Source organism: Pan paniscus, chromosome 8 (genome assembly GCF_029289425.2).
Source record: "Pan paniscus chromosome 8, NHGRI_mPanPan1-v2.0_pri, whole genome shotgun sequence".
Classification (NCBI taxonomy): domain Eukaryota; kingdom Metazoa; phylum Chordata; class Mammalia; order Primates; family Hominidae; genus Pan; species Pan paniscus.
The window spans coordinates 35,635,598-35,652,538 of record NC_073257.2 but is presented as its reverse complement, the minus strand read 5'-3'; the positions used below and the strand labels follow the sequence as shown (position 1 = coordinate 35,652,538).

The 16,941-nt window shown below is 38.2% G+C and overlaps 1 protein-coding gene across 6 annotated transcripts in view; it reads right to left on the bottom strand.

Annotated features, from left to right (window-relative positions):
- Positions 1 to 16,941, bottom strand: part of ARMC3 (armadillo repeat containing 3) — a 193,436-nt gene that overhangs the window by 68,758 nt on the left and 107,737 nt on the right. For 4 of the 6 annotated variants that reach the window (XM_055092481.3, XM_003821393.5, XM_003821394.5 and 1 more), the window contains 5 exons: positions 15,452 to 15,577; positions 12,238 to 12,306; positions 11,802 to 11,977; positions 9,301 to 9,495; positions 2,921 to 3,104 (listed from right to left, as the gene is read on the bottom strand). In XM_055092481.3, the coding sequence (XP_054948456.1) occupies positions 2,921 to 3,104; positions 9,301 to 9,495; positions 11,802 to 11,977; positions 12,238 to 12,306; positions 15,452 to 15,577 (750 nt within the window). The remainder of the gene's footprint in view (positions 1 to 2,920; positions 3,105 to 9,300; positions 9,496 to 11,801; positions 11,978 to 12,237; positions 12,307 to 15,451; positions 15,578 to 16,941) is intronic. The other 2 variants (XM_055092482.2, XM_055092483.2) reach the window with 1 other exon arrangement.

The window sequence follows — 16,941 nt, the reverse complement described above, 5'->3', positions numbered from 1 at the left end:
CTTCTAGGTATATATCCAAAATAATTGAAATCAGGGACTCAAAGAGATATCTGTATACCCACATTCTTAGCAACATTATTCACATTAACCAAAAGGCAGATGCAACCAACTGTCCATCCATGGTTGAAAGGATAAACAAAATGTGGTCTATACAGGCAATGGAATATTCTTTGGCCCTAAGAAGGGAGGAAATTGTGACACATGCTACAACATGAATGAAACTTAAGGACATCGTGCCAAGTGCTATGCATTTGCAAAAGGACAAATGCTGTATGATTCCATATATATGAGGGATCTAGAGTCATCAAATTCATAGAGACAAAGAATAGTGGTTGCCAGGAGTTTGTGTGAGGAAGGAGTGGGAATGATTGTTTAATTGGTATACTTTTAGTTTTGCTAAATGAAAAGATTTCTGTGGATGGACAGCACCACAAAAATGTGAATACATTTAATGCCACTGAAATGTACACTTAAAAATGATGAAGACGGTAAATTTCATAGTATTTGTATTTCACCACAATTTAAAAAGCAAGAATAGGATTGATTCCTTTTCTTCAAGCAAAACCACTCCCCTTCTTGAGTTCTTCAGTTCTGTGAGTGGCACCATTTTACTTCTAGCTGTCTAAGCCAGAAACCTGGCGTCATCCTTGGTATCGCCTTCTTCCTCTTTCAACCAACATAGTCATTCAAAAATACTCACACATGTGCTGGTGGTTCTCCTTGCAAAGTGCCTTGAGCCAGTCCTGAACACCGCATCTCTGTTTCAGGGCACCTTCACATCTCACCTAGATTACTATAGCAACCCCCTTTTGGTCTTCTGTGTCTGGTCCTAAACATTTCCAATCTCTTCTCCACTTTGCAACACGAGTTCTCTTTCTTTAACAAGTGAAAATCCATGATGTTCCCTCCCTTCTGAGTAACTTCAATGGCTCTTTGTTGCCATTAAAATAAAGTCCAAAATCCTTAACTGGGCTTATAATGTCCATGAGCACTGGGCTCCTCACCACGTCCATAGCCTGAGCGCTCAGTGTTCTGTGGCTTTCTGGTCATTGGCCATTCTGAAAACTTTCGGTTCTGGAACTTACCATGTTATCCCTCCTCTGGCTTTTATACATACTGTTCCTTCTCAGAACCACTTCTCCTCCTCCATCCCATCTGAACCTTCTTTGACCAGACAATTTATCTTATTTACTCTAGGTCCTAGCTTGTTAATCACTGATTTCAGAAATATTTTTCTGATCCAGGTCTGTGCTGGGAGCCTTCCTGGGTGATCCTGTGTTTCCATCATTAATCACTTTGAACACTGCATTGTAAGTGCCTGTTTACTTTCCTGTTCTGGGTGAGAACTCAGTAAGAAATCATGAGTAAACGAATATATACATTGTTCTGGAGAAGTTATAGTTCACTCAAAATCACTTAAGTAGGTCGTTACAATGCCAGTAGTGGAACTAGTACTAGAACTCTAGTACCAGGAACTCTGCAGCATACTTTCCAGTACTGTGGCACATGATGGGTAGGCATCATCAAACTCACCACCTCAAAATGAGTGAGAACAGTCTTAGAATGACCCAGCCACATTTGATACATATAAATACTCTCCAAAGAGATGCTGAGATACGCAAACATTTCAGGTTTGGCATTGTCCGTGTCTCCCCATTTTACTTCTCTTCGGGTCTCACTTAGCTAAGAAGAACTAGGATAGAAGGAAGAGAGAACTGACCAGCTAGAATAATGTCTAAGTTCCATTTGATAGAATACTGGGTAAACCAACTTTTGCCAATATGAAGAAACCTTGATTTCACAACCAGTCTCTCAAATAGGCATTTATAATGTAACTCATGAGGCCCCTCTATGCACTCTACATACTGGATGGTGAAATCTTGCTTACTGCATTAAAGCTTTGTCCTGAAGAAATCCAGTGTGTGCTGAAAATGGAGTGTTTCCCATAGTATACATATCAATATACAGATATGAGTATATATGTTTAGAATATAAATCACTTAAAATAGTCAACGCTGTCATCATTTCTAAAAGTAGTGGTGCAGAAGGGGAAAAATAAGATCGCATCTTTTATTAGATAAAAGACTCCAAATATACATAAATTAAAACTATAATTTCATCTGTGCTTGTGCTGTAATTAATCTCTCATATTTTACAGATTTGTATCAACATAACTTGTCACTGAAATGCAAATTGTATTATGTATATAGTATGAGCATATTTTTCACAGCTATGTAACATGGTGCTACTAGACTCCAGCTGAAACTTGAAAATTACTTTATAGATATCATTGTGAATGTGGATTTCTTCAATGCTCTCAGGTTCACAAACAATGCATACCTTCTATATAATTCCAAATTCAAGTGAAACAAAGGCTTAAAACTTAATGTAGAAATGAATTGTATTTTGAAAAATAGGATAATGAAATCATATTGAGTTCTTCATATCCCTGACAAATCTCTAACTCATTGGAAGTGAGATGAGTTTGGACTTAAGTAGTAAATATAGCACTATTCTCAAATGGTTTTTAAAAAGCAGACAAATGCTCTAGTGTTGGTTAGTACTAATCAAAATTGAGACAAGAGGAATTATATATGTTTTGTTTATATAAAATAAGACATGGCAGGGTGCAGTGGCTCATGCCTGTAACTCAGTCAAAGTGGGCAGATCGCTTGAGCCCAGGAGTTCTAGACTAGCCTGGGCAACACAGCAAAACCCTGTCTCTACAAAAAATACAAAAATTAGCCAGGCATGGTGGTGCATGCCTGTAGTCCCAGCTACTAGGAAGGCTGAGGTGGGAGAATCACTTGTAACCTGGGGAGGTTGAGGCTGCAGTGAGCTGTGATCACGCCACAGCACTCCAGCCTGAGAAACAGAGCAAGATCCTATCTCAAAATAAATAAAATAAAATGAGACATACGATCATAAGCTGCTTTAGTAATGGCTTTTGCTGCATTCTTCTGAATATCAGGAATTGTAGAGTTTTCTGCAAATGACAGGAGCTTTTTAAGACCCCCTGTCTGCTGAATCTGCACCACAGTATCCATGTCTTCAAGGCAATTGGCTATCACTGCAAGTGCTTCTATATGAAGGTCATTCAATTCCTAATAATAAAAGCAAATACAACTTTAGAAAGTTGTACTAAAATGTACACTTCCCAAATTTGACTACAAGAGGAAATAAAGTCAGTCAGAACACAATGTCATGATTTTTGTTGTGACAGAGGCCCCAGGGAACAGGAGTTCTGCTTATCAAAGTAACATCACTCTTCTTGGCCATGTGCCCTGTCTTTTCTCCTTTCCCTTACTCCAAAATGTTTTATGGATAAAAAGTAATGCTAGGGAGGAAACTTCCAGAAATGGTAGTCAATGAAGTTGCTCATACAGTCTTCTACAAAAAACAATTTTGAAATCTGGAGAAAACATTTTTTGAAAAAGCAGGACAGAAGCTGATGAAAATATATACTTTAAAATAATTTGTGACTATAACAGAAGTATTGCGAGTGTGTGGCCGTCTTGCCTGAGGAAATCTACTGAATCCCCACAGTCATGGAAAACTGCGGTTTTACCTAAATAGCTAGAAATGTAAACGGGAAATCCCAAAAGTGAGAAATGCTCAGAAAGGATAATCCACCATCATGAAGGGAAGGAACTCACTTTCACAGCAAATACATTGTGGCCAATGTTCATGGAATTCACTGGTTTTACCACGTTTCCCACCATCCTGAAGCAGCTGGCTTGATAGAATGGCCTTTTGAAGACTCAGTTACAGCACCAGCTAGGTGGCAATACCTTGCAGGGCTTTGGCAAGGTTCTCCAGAATGCTGTATATGCTCTGAATCAGTATCTACCATATGGTGCCGTTTCTCCCATAGCCAGGATTTGTGGGTCCAGGAAGGGTAAACATCACCCAAGGATTTTGCATCCTCTTCTGGGGTAAGCATTGGGAAATATTTGGTTGTATATAGGATAGTTGTATCACATTAGGTAAAAGTATGATCTCATTATTGTCTGAAGATTATGATTTAAGAGGTATATGGGTACCAAATTGACAAGGAGAAAACTTGTGATGAATTTTTATCTGGGCCACAGTACCCAGATATTTGGCCAAATATTATTCTAGATGTTCCTGTGAAAGTACTTTTTATATGAGATTAATGTTTAAACAGGCTTTGAGTAAAGCAGATTACCCTCCACGATATGGGTGGACCTCATCTAATGAGTTGAAGGCCTTAATAGAACAAGACTGATCTGCCTGGCCACAGAGGGAATCCTGCCAGTACAGCACCCCTGGACTCGAATTACAACACTTCTCTGGGTCTTCAGCCTACTGGTCTAACCTGTGGATTTTGGACTTACCAAGCCTCCAAAATCACATGAGCCAATTCCTTAAAGCAACTACCCACCCCCGCCCCCAAACACACACCCATTGATATGGTTTGGCTCTGTGTCCTAAGCCAAATATCTCAAATTGTGATCTCTAGGCAAATTCAGTAACATAATCCCCACGTGTCAAGGGAGCGACCTGATGGGAGGTGATTGGATCATGGGGGCAGTTCCCCCGTGCTGTTCTCATGACAGTGAGTGAGTTCTTATGAGATCTGATGGTTTTATAAGTGTTTGCCAGTTCCTCCTTCACATGGTCATCTGCTGCCATGTAAGATGAACCTGTTTCCCCTTCTGCTATGATTGTAAGTTTCCTGAGGCCTCCTCATCCACTAGGTTCTGTGAGTCAATTAAACCTCTTTTCTTTATAAATGACCCAGTCTCGGGCAGTTCTTTATAGCAGTGTAAAAATGGACTAATACACCCATATACACATGCACATGTACAATATACATGCATCCTGTTGGTTCTATTTCTCTAGAGAACTCTAATATAAGGTATAACCCAAAATCTGAGTATAAACTATGCCCAGACCTCTGGCTGACTACTAAACTATACATGCGTGGAGAAGACCCCAGGGACCCTGGTGAAAATAAACAGGCAAGGACTAGAAAGCATATCTTCTCCTTGAAGAGGGAGCTGTGCTAGGTGAGACTGATTAATTTACTGCTTTTAAATACAGTGCATTCCTCAATCCATGTGCAGCTCATTTGGCAGAATGCTGAAGCCTTACTGGTCTGAGGTGTCAGAGGTCAGAGCCTGAGACTGACAGAGGAGCCACAGGTGACCAGCAAACTGCAGAAGCTCTGGGGAGAACTCCATGGAGTCAGGCTAAAAACAGCAGCAACCAGAAACTGTAAGAACTGAGTAGAGATACCAGCGGCACCACTAGAGAGACAAAGTGTGTAGCTCACTGCCTAGTACAGCAAAATAGCCGCAATCCTCAGAAGGACACAACAGAATCTGGAATCACTAGAAAGTATTATCTACAATGCTCATTCTTAACCATGCAAAGAAGAAACAGGAAAGTGTGACTCAAAGTCAGAAAAAAGTCAGTCAACAGAAATCTACTCTGTTAGGGACAGATGTTGGTGAATTAAGTAATTAGAGACTTTAAAGCAGCTATGATAAATATGTTCACAGAGGAAAGCTCAGTAGAGAAATGAAACTTCAAACATGGAAATTTAAGACTTGAAAAGTACAAAAACTAGAAAGAAAAATTTACTAGGTGGACTAAACGGCAGATTAGAGATGCCGAAATCGCATAAATTAAACAGAGATCAAAAGACGTTATTTAATCTAAAAAATTGAAGAAAAGTGAGCAGAGCCTTAGAGTCCTGTAAAATATCAAGCAAGACAACATATATGTAATTGGGTTCCAGAGGGAGAGAAGGAATGGAAAAAAATATTTGCATAAATAATGACTGAAAAATTCCATGATTGGCAGAAAACACTAATTTACAGATCTAAGAAGGTCAAGCACCCCAAGCAGGATATATAATTATATCACTTCCATGCAGAAGAGAAATGCAGAAAGCCAAAGATAAAGAGCAAAGTGTTGAAAGCAGCCAAAGAAAAGTGACACATCACGTACAGGAAAATAGTTAAGCTTAATGGCTGAATTTTCATCAGAAATACTGGCATTCAGAAGAAATTTAAAAATGCTAAAAACAAAACTAGCAGCCAAGAATTTTGTATCAAGCAAAAATGTCTTTTCAAAATTAAAGGCAAAAGGAAGCCACTTCCAGATAAATTTAAAAGACAGAATTTATGCCATTATATTTACACTGTAAGATATGCTAAATGAGGTTCTTCAGGTTGAAGGGAAATGACCCTGATGACAACATGGATCTACAGGAAAAAATGAAAAGCATCAGAAATCATACATATGTGAGTAAATATAAAATACGAAATATTGATAGATGAATATATGGATAGGTACTACACAAACACATATGAATATATAATCCTTAATATCTTAACACATGATATAGGACTCTTCAAAACAAAAAATTATTACATTGTATTGTTGGGTTTGTAATGGACACAGAAATAAAATATGTAACAATATTAAGAATAGGAAAAGTAGAGATACATTGTTAAAAGGTTTGAGTATTTTACTTGAAGTAGTTCAATATTAACTCTAGACTATTATAAGTTAAAGTTAAGTTGCGTATTGTAATCACCACAGCAACCACTAAAAATAGAACAAAGAAATATAGCAAAAAAGCCAAGAGACCAATTAAAATGTAACACTAAAAAAAAAAAAAACACTACAGGGGGCCGGGTGCAGTGGCTCATGCCTGTAGTCCCAGCACTTTGGGAAGCCAAGGCAGGAGGATCACCTGAGGTCAGGAGTTCGAGACCAGCCTGGCCAACATGGTGAAACCCCTCCCCCCAACCAAAAATACAAAAATTAGCTGGATGTGGTGGCACGTGCCTGTAGTCCCAGCTAGTTGGGAGGCTGAGTAGGAAAATCACTTGAACCCAGGAGGCAGAAATTGCAGTGAGCAGAGATCGTGCCACTGCTCTCCAGCCTGGGTGACAGAGCAAGGCTCCATCTCAAAAAAAAAAAAAAAAAAAAAATTAACACTACAAAAGGCAGGAAGAGAGGAACTGTGGAATAAAACAGATCAGACAAATATAAATGGGAAGCTTAACTATAACCAAATCAATAATCATATGATAATTGAAAACTAATCAAAAGGTAATTAAGTGGAAACTGACATATTAATATGTGTTCAGTCCATATACATATATTATCTCTTTAGTTCCTTTTAAAAAGTGTTTTATATTTTTCAGTGTATAGATTTTGCAAAAAGTTTGGTAAATTTATCTCCATGTAGTTCATATTTTAGGAAGGTATTATAAGTTCAATTGTACTTTTGCTGTTTTGTTCATTGCTCACATATAGAAATATGATAAATTTTTATGTATTGAACTTTCATCCTTTGACCTCGATAGATCTATTTATTAGTTCTAGTAAGTTTCTGTAGTCTTCTTAAGATTTTCTGTATAAATGGTCATGCAATCTGAATAAATACAGTTTTACGGCTTCCTTTCCAGTTTGTTAGTCTTTTTTTGTGTGTGTGTGTGTGTGTGTGAGACAGAGTCTCGCCCTGTTGCCAGGCTGGAGTGCAGTGGTGCGATCTCAGCTCACTGCAACCTCCGACTCCCGGGTTCAAGTGATTCTTCTGCCTCAGCCTCCCTAGTAGCTGGGATTACAGGCACGTGCCACCATGCCCAGCTAATTTTTGTATTTTTAGTAGAGACGGGGTTTCACCATGTTGGGCAAGACGGTCTCGATCTCCTGACCTTGTGATCCACCCACCTCAGCCTCCCAAAGTGCTGGGATTACAGGTGTGAGCCACCGTGCCTGGCCCCAGTTTGTTAGTCTTTTGTGTCATTTATTTATTTATTTGGGCTTATTGCCCTGGTTCCAACTTCCAGGACAATGCTGAATAAAAATTATGGGAGCGGACACCTGTGCCTTCTACCTACTCTTAGGTGAGGATGTGGAGAAGAATTTTGATGTTTCACTCTCTATATTTTTGTGTTCTTTGAATTTTTCCCACTAGAATATATACAGATATACATACCAGTTCTTAAAAAACCCTTCTCACATATTTCCTAGCTCTAACCATAGGCAAGTTATTCAACCTCTTTGAGAGGCATTTTTCTTATTTGTATAGTAGGATTAACACTATAATAGGTATATATGATTATATATGTAATGATAGAATTATTATCAATACTTTCATTTTATAGATAAAAATACCATCACATTCCTCAATGAATTACAGATTTAATAAAATCACAATGCCTGCCACCTAGTAGGTGCTTCCATCCCCTTTCCTAATTAAAAGAAGACAGGTAAAATATCAGATAGGTGAGAATACTATGGCATATCAGATAAACCCTGTGGTTAGTCACTTTCTACCTGTGTGACATAAGGCAAATTAAGTAACATTTCTGGTTTCAGTTCCCCTTTTAAAAAACAGGATAAAATGTGTACTATATAGTGTTACTAGGATTTTGCATCACAAGTGTAATTATAGGGGATCACATATGGGATCCACCAATCAAAGGCGGGTAGGTCCACATGGCTGGGAACATGCTTGTGCCATCACTGCTCTTTTATATTGTACTTCATTTTCCCGGTGTTGTATCATCAAACTGAGTTCTGGTTTTTTTAGAAAAAAATTTAACAATTGGATAGTTTGAAACAGAATACAAAGTTATTACTCCGTTTTTCTCCTTCAATATGTTCCTATCTCTGGAATTTCTAAGAGGTACTTCAAGTAGATTTCTGTTATTAGAATTAATTGAATTTACTAAATATTAAAGTAGGGATACTGGATCTGAAATCTGTTTATTACTGTTTCACTAAGGAATTAGTGGCGAAAGACACAGGACACATTCAGAAGAGATCTGAACCACTCAAGTCAATTAAATGGTTTTCAATAAACTGCTAGATGAGTTTTTCTAACCAGGAGATCCCAGAAGGCACAGATAAATTCTTAAAGTTTGATTCTTAAGGAGCTTATTAGCAACTATGGACATTTAGCTCCAATATTATTAAAAGGCATCTAGAAGGTAAATTACGCTTCTGCTTTATCCCAGAGAAAACCATAATGAAGGTTAAAAGACTCACCCTAGGTGTTTCAGGAAATCAAGAGGAAGATCATAGACAAGAATTTAAAAACCTTAAGTCTGCTAAACTAGAAGACTTTTAAAATTAGTTTATAATAGTCTCTACAATTAGCCTGATTTAAGCAGGCCAATAAACTTTATCTAGCAATAAGCAAATTAATCCATTACACTTAATACACGTTAAGTATAATAAAATTTCATTGTTAAACATTTGGGAGAAATACATTTCCTCATAGAGGGTGGAATGAATGAAACTAAATACCTTAGTTTCTAGGATCTTAATAAGATGGTCCAATCCTTGATTGTCTCTTAGCATTATTCGAGACTCCTTATCATTTGTAATAACACCTAAGGTTTTGAGAGCCAACAACTGAATCACCGGATATTCTGACTTCAAGAGATCTAAGATAGGAGGTATTGCATTTAGTTCTTGAAGTTTAGCTCGACACTGAAAATCCTGCCACAAAATACAGATGATCAATAATTTTTTTAAGCAAAATACATTCTCAAGAATGGAGAAATTCTGTTTTCTAACACAAGAACATAAGTTATAATTTTCCCGTCTTTTATTCCAGATTCCCTTCCAAAATAACTCACAAAATAAGAAATCTTTCAATTGACAACACCAAAATTTATTTTAACTAATATGTAGACATTGTCTACAACAGAAAATATACATGATCTATGACTTTTATCTATTGTTTATTATGCAGCAAATTCTGATTAAACAGCAGTATAATAAAATCTATGCATAATGAAATTCTTCTCACACTTGGATATACAGCTTCAAATAGTAATTAATACAATGAAATGGCATTGATTCCTTATTATCTCATTCAAATGGATTGTTTATGAAATACCTATTAGCATGCAGTACTGTTGACAGGCCCTCTGCATGCAAATTTACAGCAGGTTTATTCAGATACATGACCTTTATTTAAGACATTTACACAATCAAGGGGTCATTGTAATCTAGACAATTGTTGTGCCTGTATGTCTATGATTCTGTGTGAGTGAAGAAGTGGGTGGTTGGGGGAGTTTAAGAAAACAAGCCAAGAAGCCATGAAAAGCTCCCAAACTCTTTTAAGACATGATACCTTTGATCAAAACATGGTAAATATAAAATAGTACTAAAGGTGGAAAAGGCTCCAATTATAGCTTAGCTTTCCCCTGTCCATCCTTCAATTGATTGCTAATATTCAGCCTCCTTTAGACACAATTGTAGATTGCTTTTTGTCATGGGTTGAATTGTGTTCCCCCAAAATATATGCTGAAGTCCTAACCCCAGTACCTCATAATGTGACCTTACTGAAGACAGGGTCATTGCAGATGTCATTAGTTAAGATGAGGTCATCCTGGAGTTAGGTGGGCCCTTAGTGGTGTCCTTGTACAATTAGTGTCCTTAGGAGAGAGAGACGACAGAGGGAGAGCTTGCTGGGATGCAGCCACAAGCCAAGGGATGCCACCAATGGATGGCCACTACATGAAGCTGGGAAGAGGAGAGGAAGGGTCCAATCTGGTCTCAGTGGGGACGTGGTCCTACTGCCACCTTGATTTTGGACTTCTGGCCTCCAGAACTGTGACTGTCTGTAGTTTTAAGCCACCTAGTTTGTAGTACTTTGTTACAACAGCCCTAGGAAACTAATACACAGTTTTTAGCCAGTACTGCTGTTAAGAATTGTGGAGGTAATCATTTTGATTTCTTCTTGATTAAGACAATAGAGAAATACTGCTCTAAGGAGTCTTGGGATTTAAAACACAAACACACAGGAATATTTAATCAAATGAGGTAAAGCCAAAGTGACCGGAGAAGGGAAAAGAGGGGCTGAGCTTCTTTTTCAGGGTCTCTTTTTTAGGGAGGGAGAGGTGAGGGTGAAACCAGTCCTGTCGAGTAGCAATGGCATACTGGGCCAGGAATTTTGCTTTTGCTGCATTTTGACATGAGCCTATTTGTCCCTCTTTGCCTGAATACATTGCCTCTGCATTAATCCTCTTCTTCACTCTGGTTTTGGTATCTCCTCATTCCCTACTCTATTAATGGCCATTTAAAATTTGTGTCTTTCCAATTTCAGGTGATCTAAAGCTCATCAAATGTGCATGCTAATTGTTAAGGAATCTAAGCAGCAGAGAAGGCTGTTCAAAGTGTCAGGAAGCTGACCTGCTGTGGGTGTGAGGGTGTGTGTGTGTGTATGTGTGTATATTCTGGGGGTTGGGGTGCAAAGGACAGGACTGCAGGGGAGGGGAAGGTTGGCAGTTTCTTTCCATGACAAAGGAAAACAGCACAGTGAGGTAGCATCTTGCTATTGTGGACAATGAATTCTGTCCTGCATACTCAAAAATCAAAAATCACTAGATTTTTAGCAACAAATAAGCCTAAACCAAAATCTCAGTACATTGAATAGGGTATATATTACATCCAATGTGCTTAGACCAGCAGGGTTCAGTCAATAGTAACTGCGCAGTTTCCACATATTAGATTTCCTGTTTCAAAAGAAGTACATTTTATTTGCATGCCGTTCTATTCTTTAAAAACAAATACATTTCCAAAATACTTTTTCACAGGAGACAATGACTTACAAAATGTGAAAATTGAAAGATTATCTACATTAAGCTTCCATTATTTTTTTCTCTGAATGATAAATACCAGTAACAAGAAGATCTGATGATGCAAAACTGGTGCGTTTTTAAAAGCTTTTTTCTATTTTTAATGGGAAAATACTAAAATCAGCTTTCGTCAGAACGCTTTTTAGAAATTAATCTTACCTGCACCAAGTTGTAAATGCATTCCATAGAGTTCTTCTTTACATCCGGGTCGGGGCTACTCAGTAGTCTGATGAGTGGCTCTAATCCCCCATGTTCAAATATTTGCACTTTACTGGTGTACTCTGCAGACATGTTTGCTAGACAAAGACTAGCAAACTCATGGATAACTACTTCTTCTGTGTATCAAAAATAAATAACACAAGTATGCCAAATGCTTATTATTCAGCCACTACTTTAAAATATGCTTTGGAAACCAAAGCTCCACAAATTGTATCTTGCTTAAAGCTCACCTCTTTTATAAACTCAAAATTGAGCTGTGGTTTGAGAGATTTTAATAACACTTTACAATATTTCATGAATGATTTTCAATATATAGTTTAATCAAGTGTAAAAAACCAGTTCCATTTTTTAAAACAGATATAGAATGCAAAGTTACCTTCTGGAGCAAGCTGGGCAATGACAGAATTCATGACATCTAACTCCCTTAACAATTTTTTAACGTCATCTACAAAGGAAGAAACAGAATATTGATGTTTATTAATAATAATAATAGGCCGGGTGTGGTGGCTCATGCCTGTAATCCCAGCACTTTGAAAGGCTGAGGCGGGTGAATCACTTGAGGTCAGGAGTTCGAGACCAGCCTGGCCAACATGGCGAAACCCCTACCCTACTAAAAATAACAAAAATTAGCCAGGTATGGTGGCTTGTATCTGTAATCCCAGCTACTTGAGAGGCTGAGGCAGGAGAATCGCTTGAACCTGGGAGGCAGAGGTTGCAGTGAGCTGAGATGATGCCACTGTACTGTAGCCTGGGCAACAGAGTGAGACCCTGTCTCAAAATAATAATAATGATAATGGTAGTATCTACTGAACAGTCCCTTATGAGACAGGTAATATTATTATCTTATTTTACAGATAAGGAAATTGAGGCTCAAAACCACAAAGCAAGTGGTGGGGCAGGTTTCATGCCTAGGTGGGGCCAACCCCACACACATTCTCTAGCCTGCCTATATTCCTTGATCATGAGCTGTGCTTCCTTCTAAGACACTAGAAACAATAACCATAAAAGTGCAAAGTGTGCCTAGAACACATATCAGAAGAGTTGAGTCACTGTGCCCTACGTTTATTTATTATGTAATAGTAATCTTTGTGTGTGTGTTGCTGGGAGGGTATTTTTAAATTCTGATTTTAATAAATCTTGTACAGAATGCAAGTAAGATTACCCAGCCTATTTTAATTAATACATCTTGATTGCTTACATTCAATTTGATTATTAGAAATGCCAAAAATGCTTAAAAATAAGTATATTGACTGTTTTAAAGTACATTTTTACACTATTTTTGTCAGCCTAATTAAAGCTAGACAGGTATGCCTGTGTGCAGGGCTCTAACCTCAGTTCCACTACTAACCACCTGCATGATTTTGGGCAAATAAACTAATGCTTTGAGATATATATCCTACTTTTAAAATGAAGAGTTGCATAAGACATATTACAAAGGTTTGTGTGTGTGTTTTTGTTTTGAGACAGGGTTTAGCTCTGTCACCCAGGCTGGGGTGCAGTGGTGTGGTCATGGCTCACTGCAGCCTCAATCTCCTGAGCTCAAGCAATCCTCCCACCTCAGCCTCCCAAAGTGCTGGGATTATAGGCGTGAGCCACCATGCCTGGCCACAAAATATTTTTGTTTCTCAAATTCAGTGGTATGTAAGTAGAATAAAACATAAGAAATAAAAAAATCTTCCCTTTTTTGGTTATAATTTTCCTTTTTTTGTTTTTGGTTAAACATTCATTATGATACTAACATAGAATTGTTACACAGATAATCCTTGTGATAAATTTAGGAAGGCCCATAATTCAATTGAGTACTGCCTTATTTAACTTCTGTATGCCTCTGTTACCTCAGATGTAAAGGGAATAATAATAGTACCTACCTCACAGGGCTGTTAGATAGGATTAAATGATTTAATGTATCAATAGCACTTAGCACAGTGCCTGGCCCCTTGTCAGTGTATGTAAGTGTTAACTAGTATTACCATAGTCTAAGTTGGTGGGACATGCACTCCGCCATGACTGTCCTCATCCTGTTGCCATCTCCGGAAACACTCCCAGGCCCCTGCCTTACAGCACAACTACCATCAGAGCTCTCAAAGTCACTGCCTTCCACTGACCCCTCGCACAGGGCCCCATCTGCTTCCAGCACTGCAGCTGCCCGCAAGTGCAGTCTCTGTAGCTGAGGCTGTAATGGCACAGACGCCACACAAAACCGCCCTTCCACGTCTCTCCCCAACTTCCACTCATAACTGTCCCTGAACACACTCATACCACAATCCCTGCTGGCCAAGGAATAAGGAGGCCTCACTGTCATCACACGGTGTCCAGGGAAAATGGCGGGGGGCGGATGGGCAGGAAGACTAGGAAAGAATCCGTGCTTGTGTTTTGCTGAGATTATCATAAGATGGGGAAAGTATAATGATTTTAGCCATGTACCACGATAGGCATGTGTTTATTCAGAGCAGCCTAAGTTTTATGTTAGAATTTAGTCTCCACTAAGAGTGTCATTTAAAATTTATTATGAGTTACAGGGTTTTTGGTGGCTGACTCAAAAACTACCATTAGAAAATGACAAGGAAAATATATCCTGTTCATAAGTCAGAGACTGCGTTTATTGGCATGGTGTTCAAACTGATATTCTAATGGACATAATAGCATCTTCTAACTAATATTATACCATCATATTATATGATACTAATATGTTATTTAATATATAATTACATATTAATATATTATACTAATATATTAATATATTGATATTAATTGTATGTTCATATTAATCACATATTAATGTTAATCATGTACACATGATTAATATTACATAATATATTCATTATATATTATATATTAATATAATAATATGACATATATGATTCCAAACAAGTAATAGGTCTGATTTAAGGAGTAAATGCACTTTCTAAAATTTATTCTTTTGAGACAGTCTCACTCTGTCACCCAGGCTGGAGTGCAGTGGCGCAATCTCAGCTCCCTGCAACCTCCACCTCCCGAGTTCAAGCGATTCTCCTGCCTCAGCCTCCCAAGTAGGTGGGATTACAAGCACCCGCCACTATTCCTGGCTACTTTTTGTGTTTTTAGTAGAGACGGGGTTTCACCATGTTGGCCAGGCTAGTCTTGAACTCCTGACCTCAAGTGATCCGCTTACCTTGGTAAACGCACATTTAAATTTATCTTTTGCAAAATATAGTTTGCAGTTTCAAGAAAAGAGTTTATCAAAACTCTTTAGGCTTTGTTCACTATGAAATATATATGAAATGTAAGATACATATAGGCAGGCAAATTACATTACACTAACTCAAGAAAAATAATTTTAAGAGAAAGTGATTGCTCTCTCAGCTTGTAGGACTACAGCACCAATTCTGAGAGGAGTTTTTGCATGGATGTGCTTGCACATATTTTCCTATTTTAAAATTATCCCTTAAAATGTGAAATCACACATTTGCTGCATTATACTGATAAAATGTTTTTGTGAACATGAAAGTCAGTTTAAATAAAATTGAAACAAATTCCTTAATGTTAAATTTAAAAGAATGATAATGCATTAACATGGGATTATTTGATTATTTTTAAAAGTTGATACTTACTATTAGAAGCCAGGATTCCAAATATCATAGTAGCATTTCTTCTTACAATTTTGTCTTCATGGGTGAGTAGCTTAGTTAAAGGTTCCACAGCTCCAAGTTCAAGGAGGGTTGTTTTATTTTCCTCACCTGACATCACACGTAAAACAAAACCACACATGGATATTATCGATCTCATCAGCATTCTGCCTTGTGCCATTCCAATTTCTTATTTGCCATTTGCCTTTCACATTACTCTTGGCTTCCGTTCATATTTCCCTCAGAATAAACTTCAAGGACACGCATCCCAGACATTTCCTCCTCTCCCTTCCCCTGTTCACAAAGCTGGCTTCATCTTGTCTTCAGTTCTGAGCTCACACTGCACCTCCTTGGAGCAGTCCCCCACAATCACCCTATCTAATTCTGTCACCACATCCAAGTCTGTCTTACCCCTCTTTATCCTGCTGTATTTTTGTCATATCACTTAACAACCTCTGTGTTTTGCTTGCCTACTCCACGATAACTCTCCATAAGGACAGATGCCCTTTCTGCCCTATTTTCTCATACCCTTGGGTGCCTAGGACAGTGCCGGTCATGTAACAGACACTCAACAAATACTTCCTTGCATAATTAATTAGTTCTAGCCCTTTTTTGTGGATTTGTTAGAATTGTCTATAGATGTCATCACATTAATTTTATGTGCCAAAGCGACTGAGCTAAGGGATGCACAAATAGCTACTAAAACGTTTCTGGGTGTGTCTGCAAGGGTGTTCCTGGAAGAGATTAGCATTTGAATCTCTAAACTGAGTAAAGATGTGAGCTCACCAATGTGAGTGGGCAATATCCAATCTGTTGAGGGCTTGAGTAACAGAGGGTGTAAAAAGGAAAAATCCTCTCTCTTTTTGAGCTGGGACATCCATCTTCTCTTGCCCTGGGACATCAGAGCTCCTATTCTCAGGCCTTGGAACTCTAGGACTTTACAGCAGCTTTGGTTCTCTGGCCTTAGGACGCAGACTGAATTACACCCCTGGCTCTCCTTATTCTCCAGCTTGCACATGGTATTGTCGTGGGACTTCTCAGCCTCCACAGTCATGTGAGTCAATTCCCATTACAAATCTTTTCATATATATCTACATATGTCCTATTGGTTCTCTTTCTCTAGAGAATCCTGACTAATACAATGCAAAAGATAACTGTAGTAATAGAGAAAACAAATTGAGGAGGGGTGTTTATGGGAACTCTACTTCCCATTTTTCTTTTCTTTTTTCTTTTTTTTTTTTTTTTCTTGAGACAGGGTCTTGCTCTGTCACTCAGGCTGGGGTGCAGTGGTGTGATCATGGCTCTCTGCAATCTCGACCTCCTCGGCTCAAGTGATTCTCTCACCTCAGTCTTCTGAGTAGCTGGGACTACAGGCAACCACCAACATGCCTAGCTAATTTTTTTTTTTTTTTGAATTTTTTTGTAGAGATGGGGTCTCACTATGTTTCCCAGGCTGGTCTCAAACTCCTGGGCTC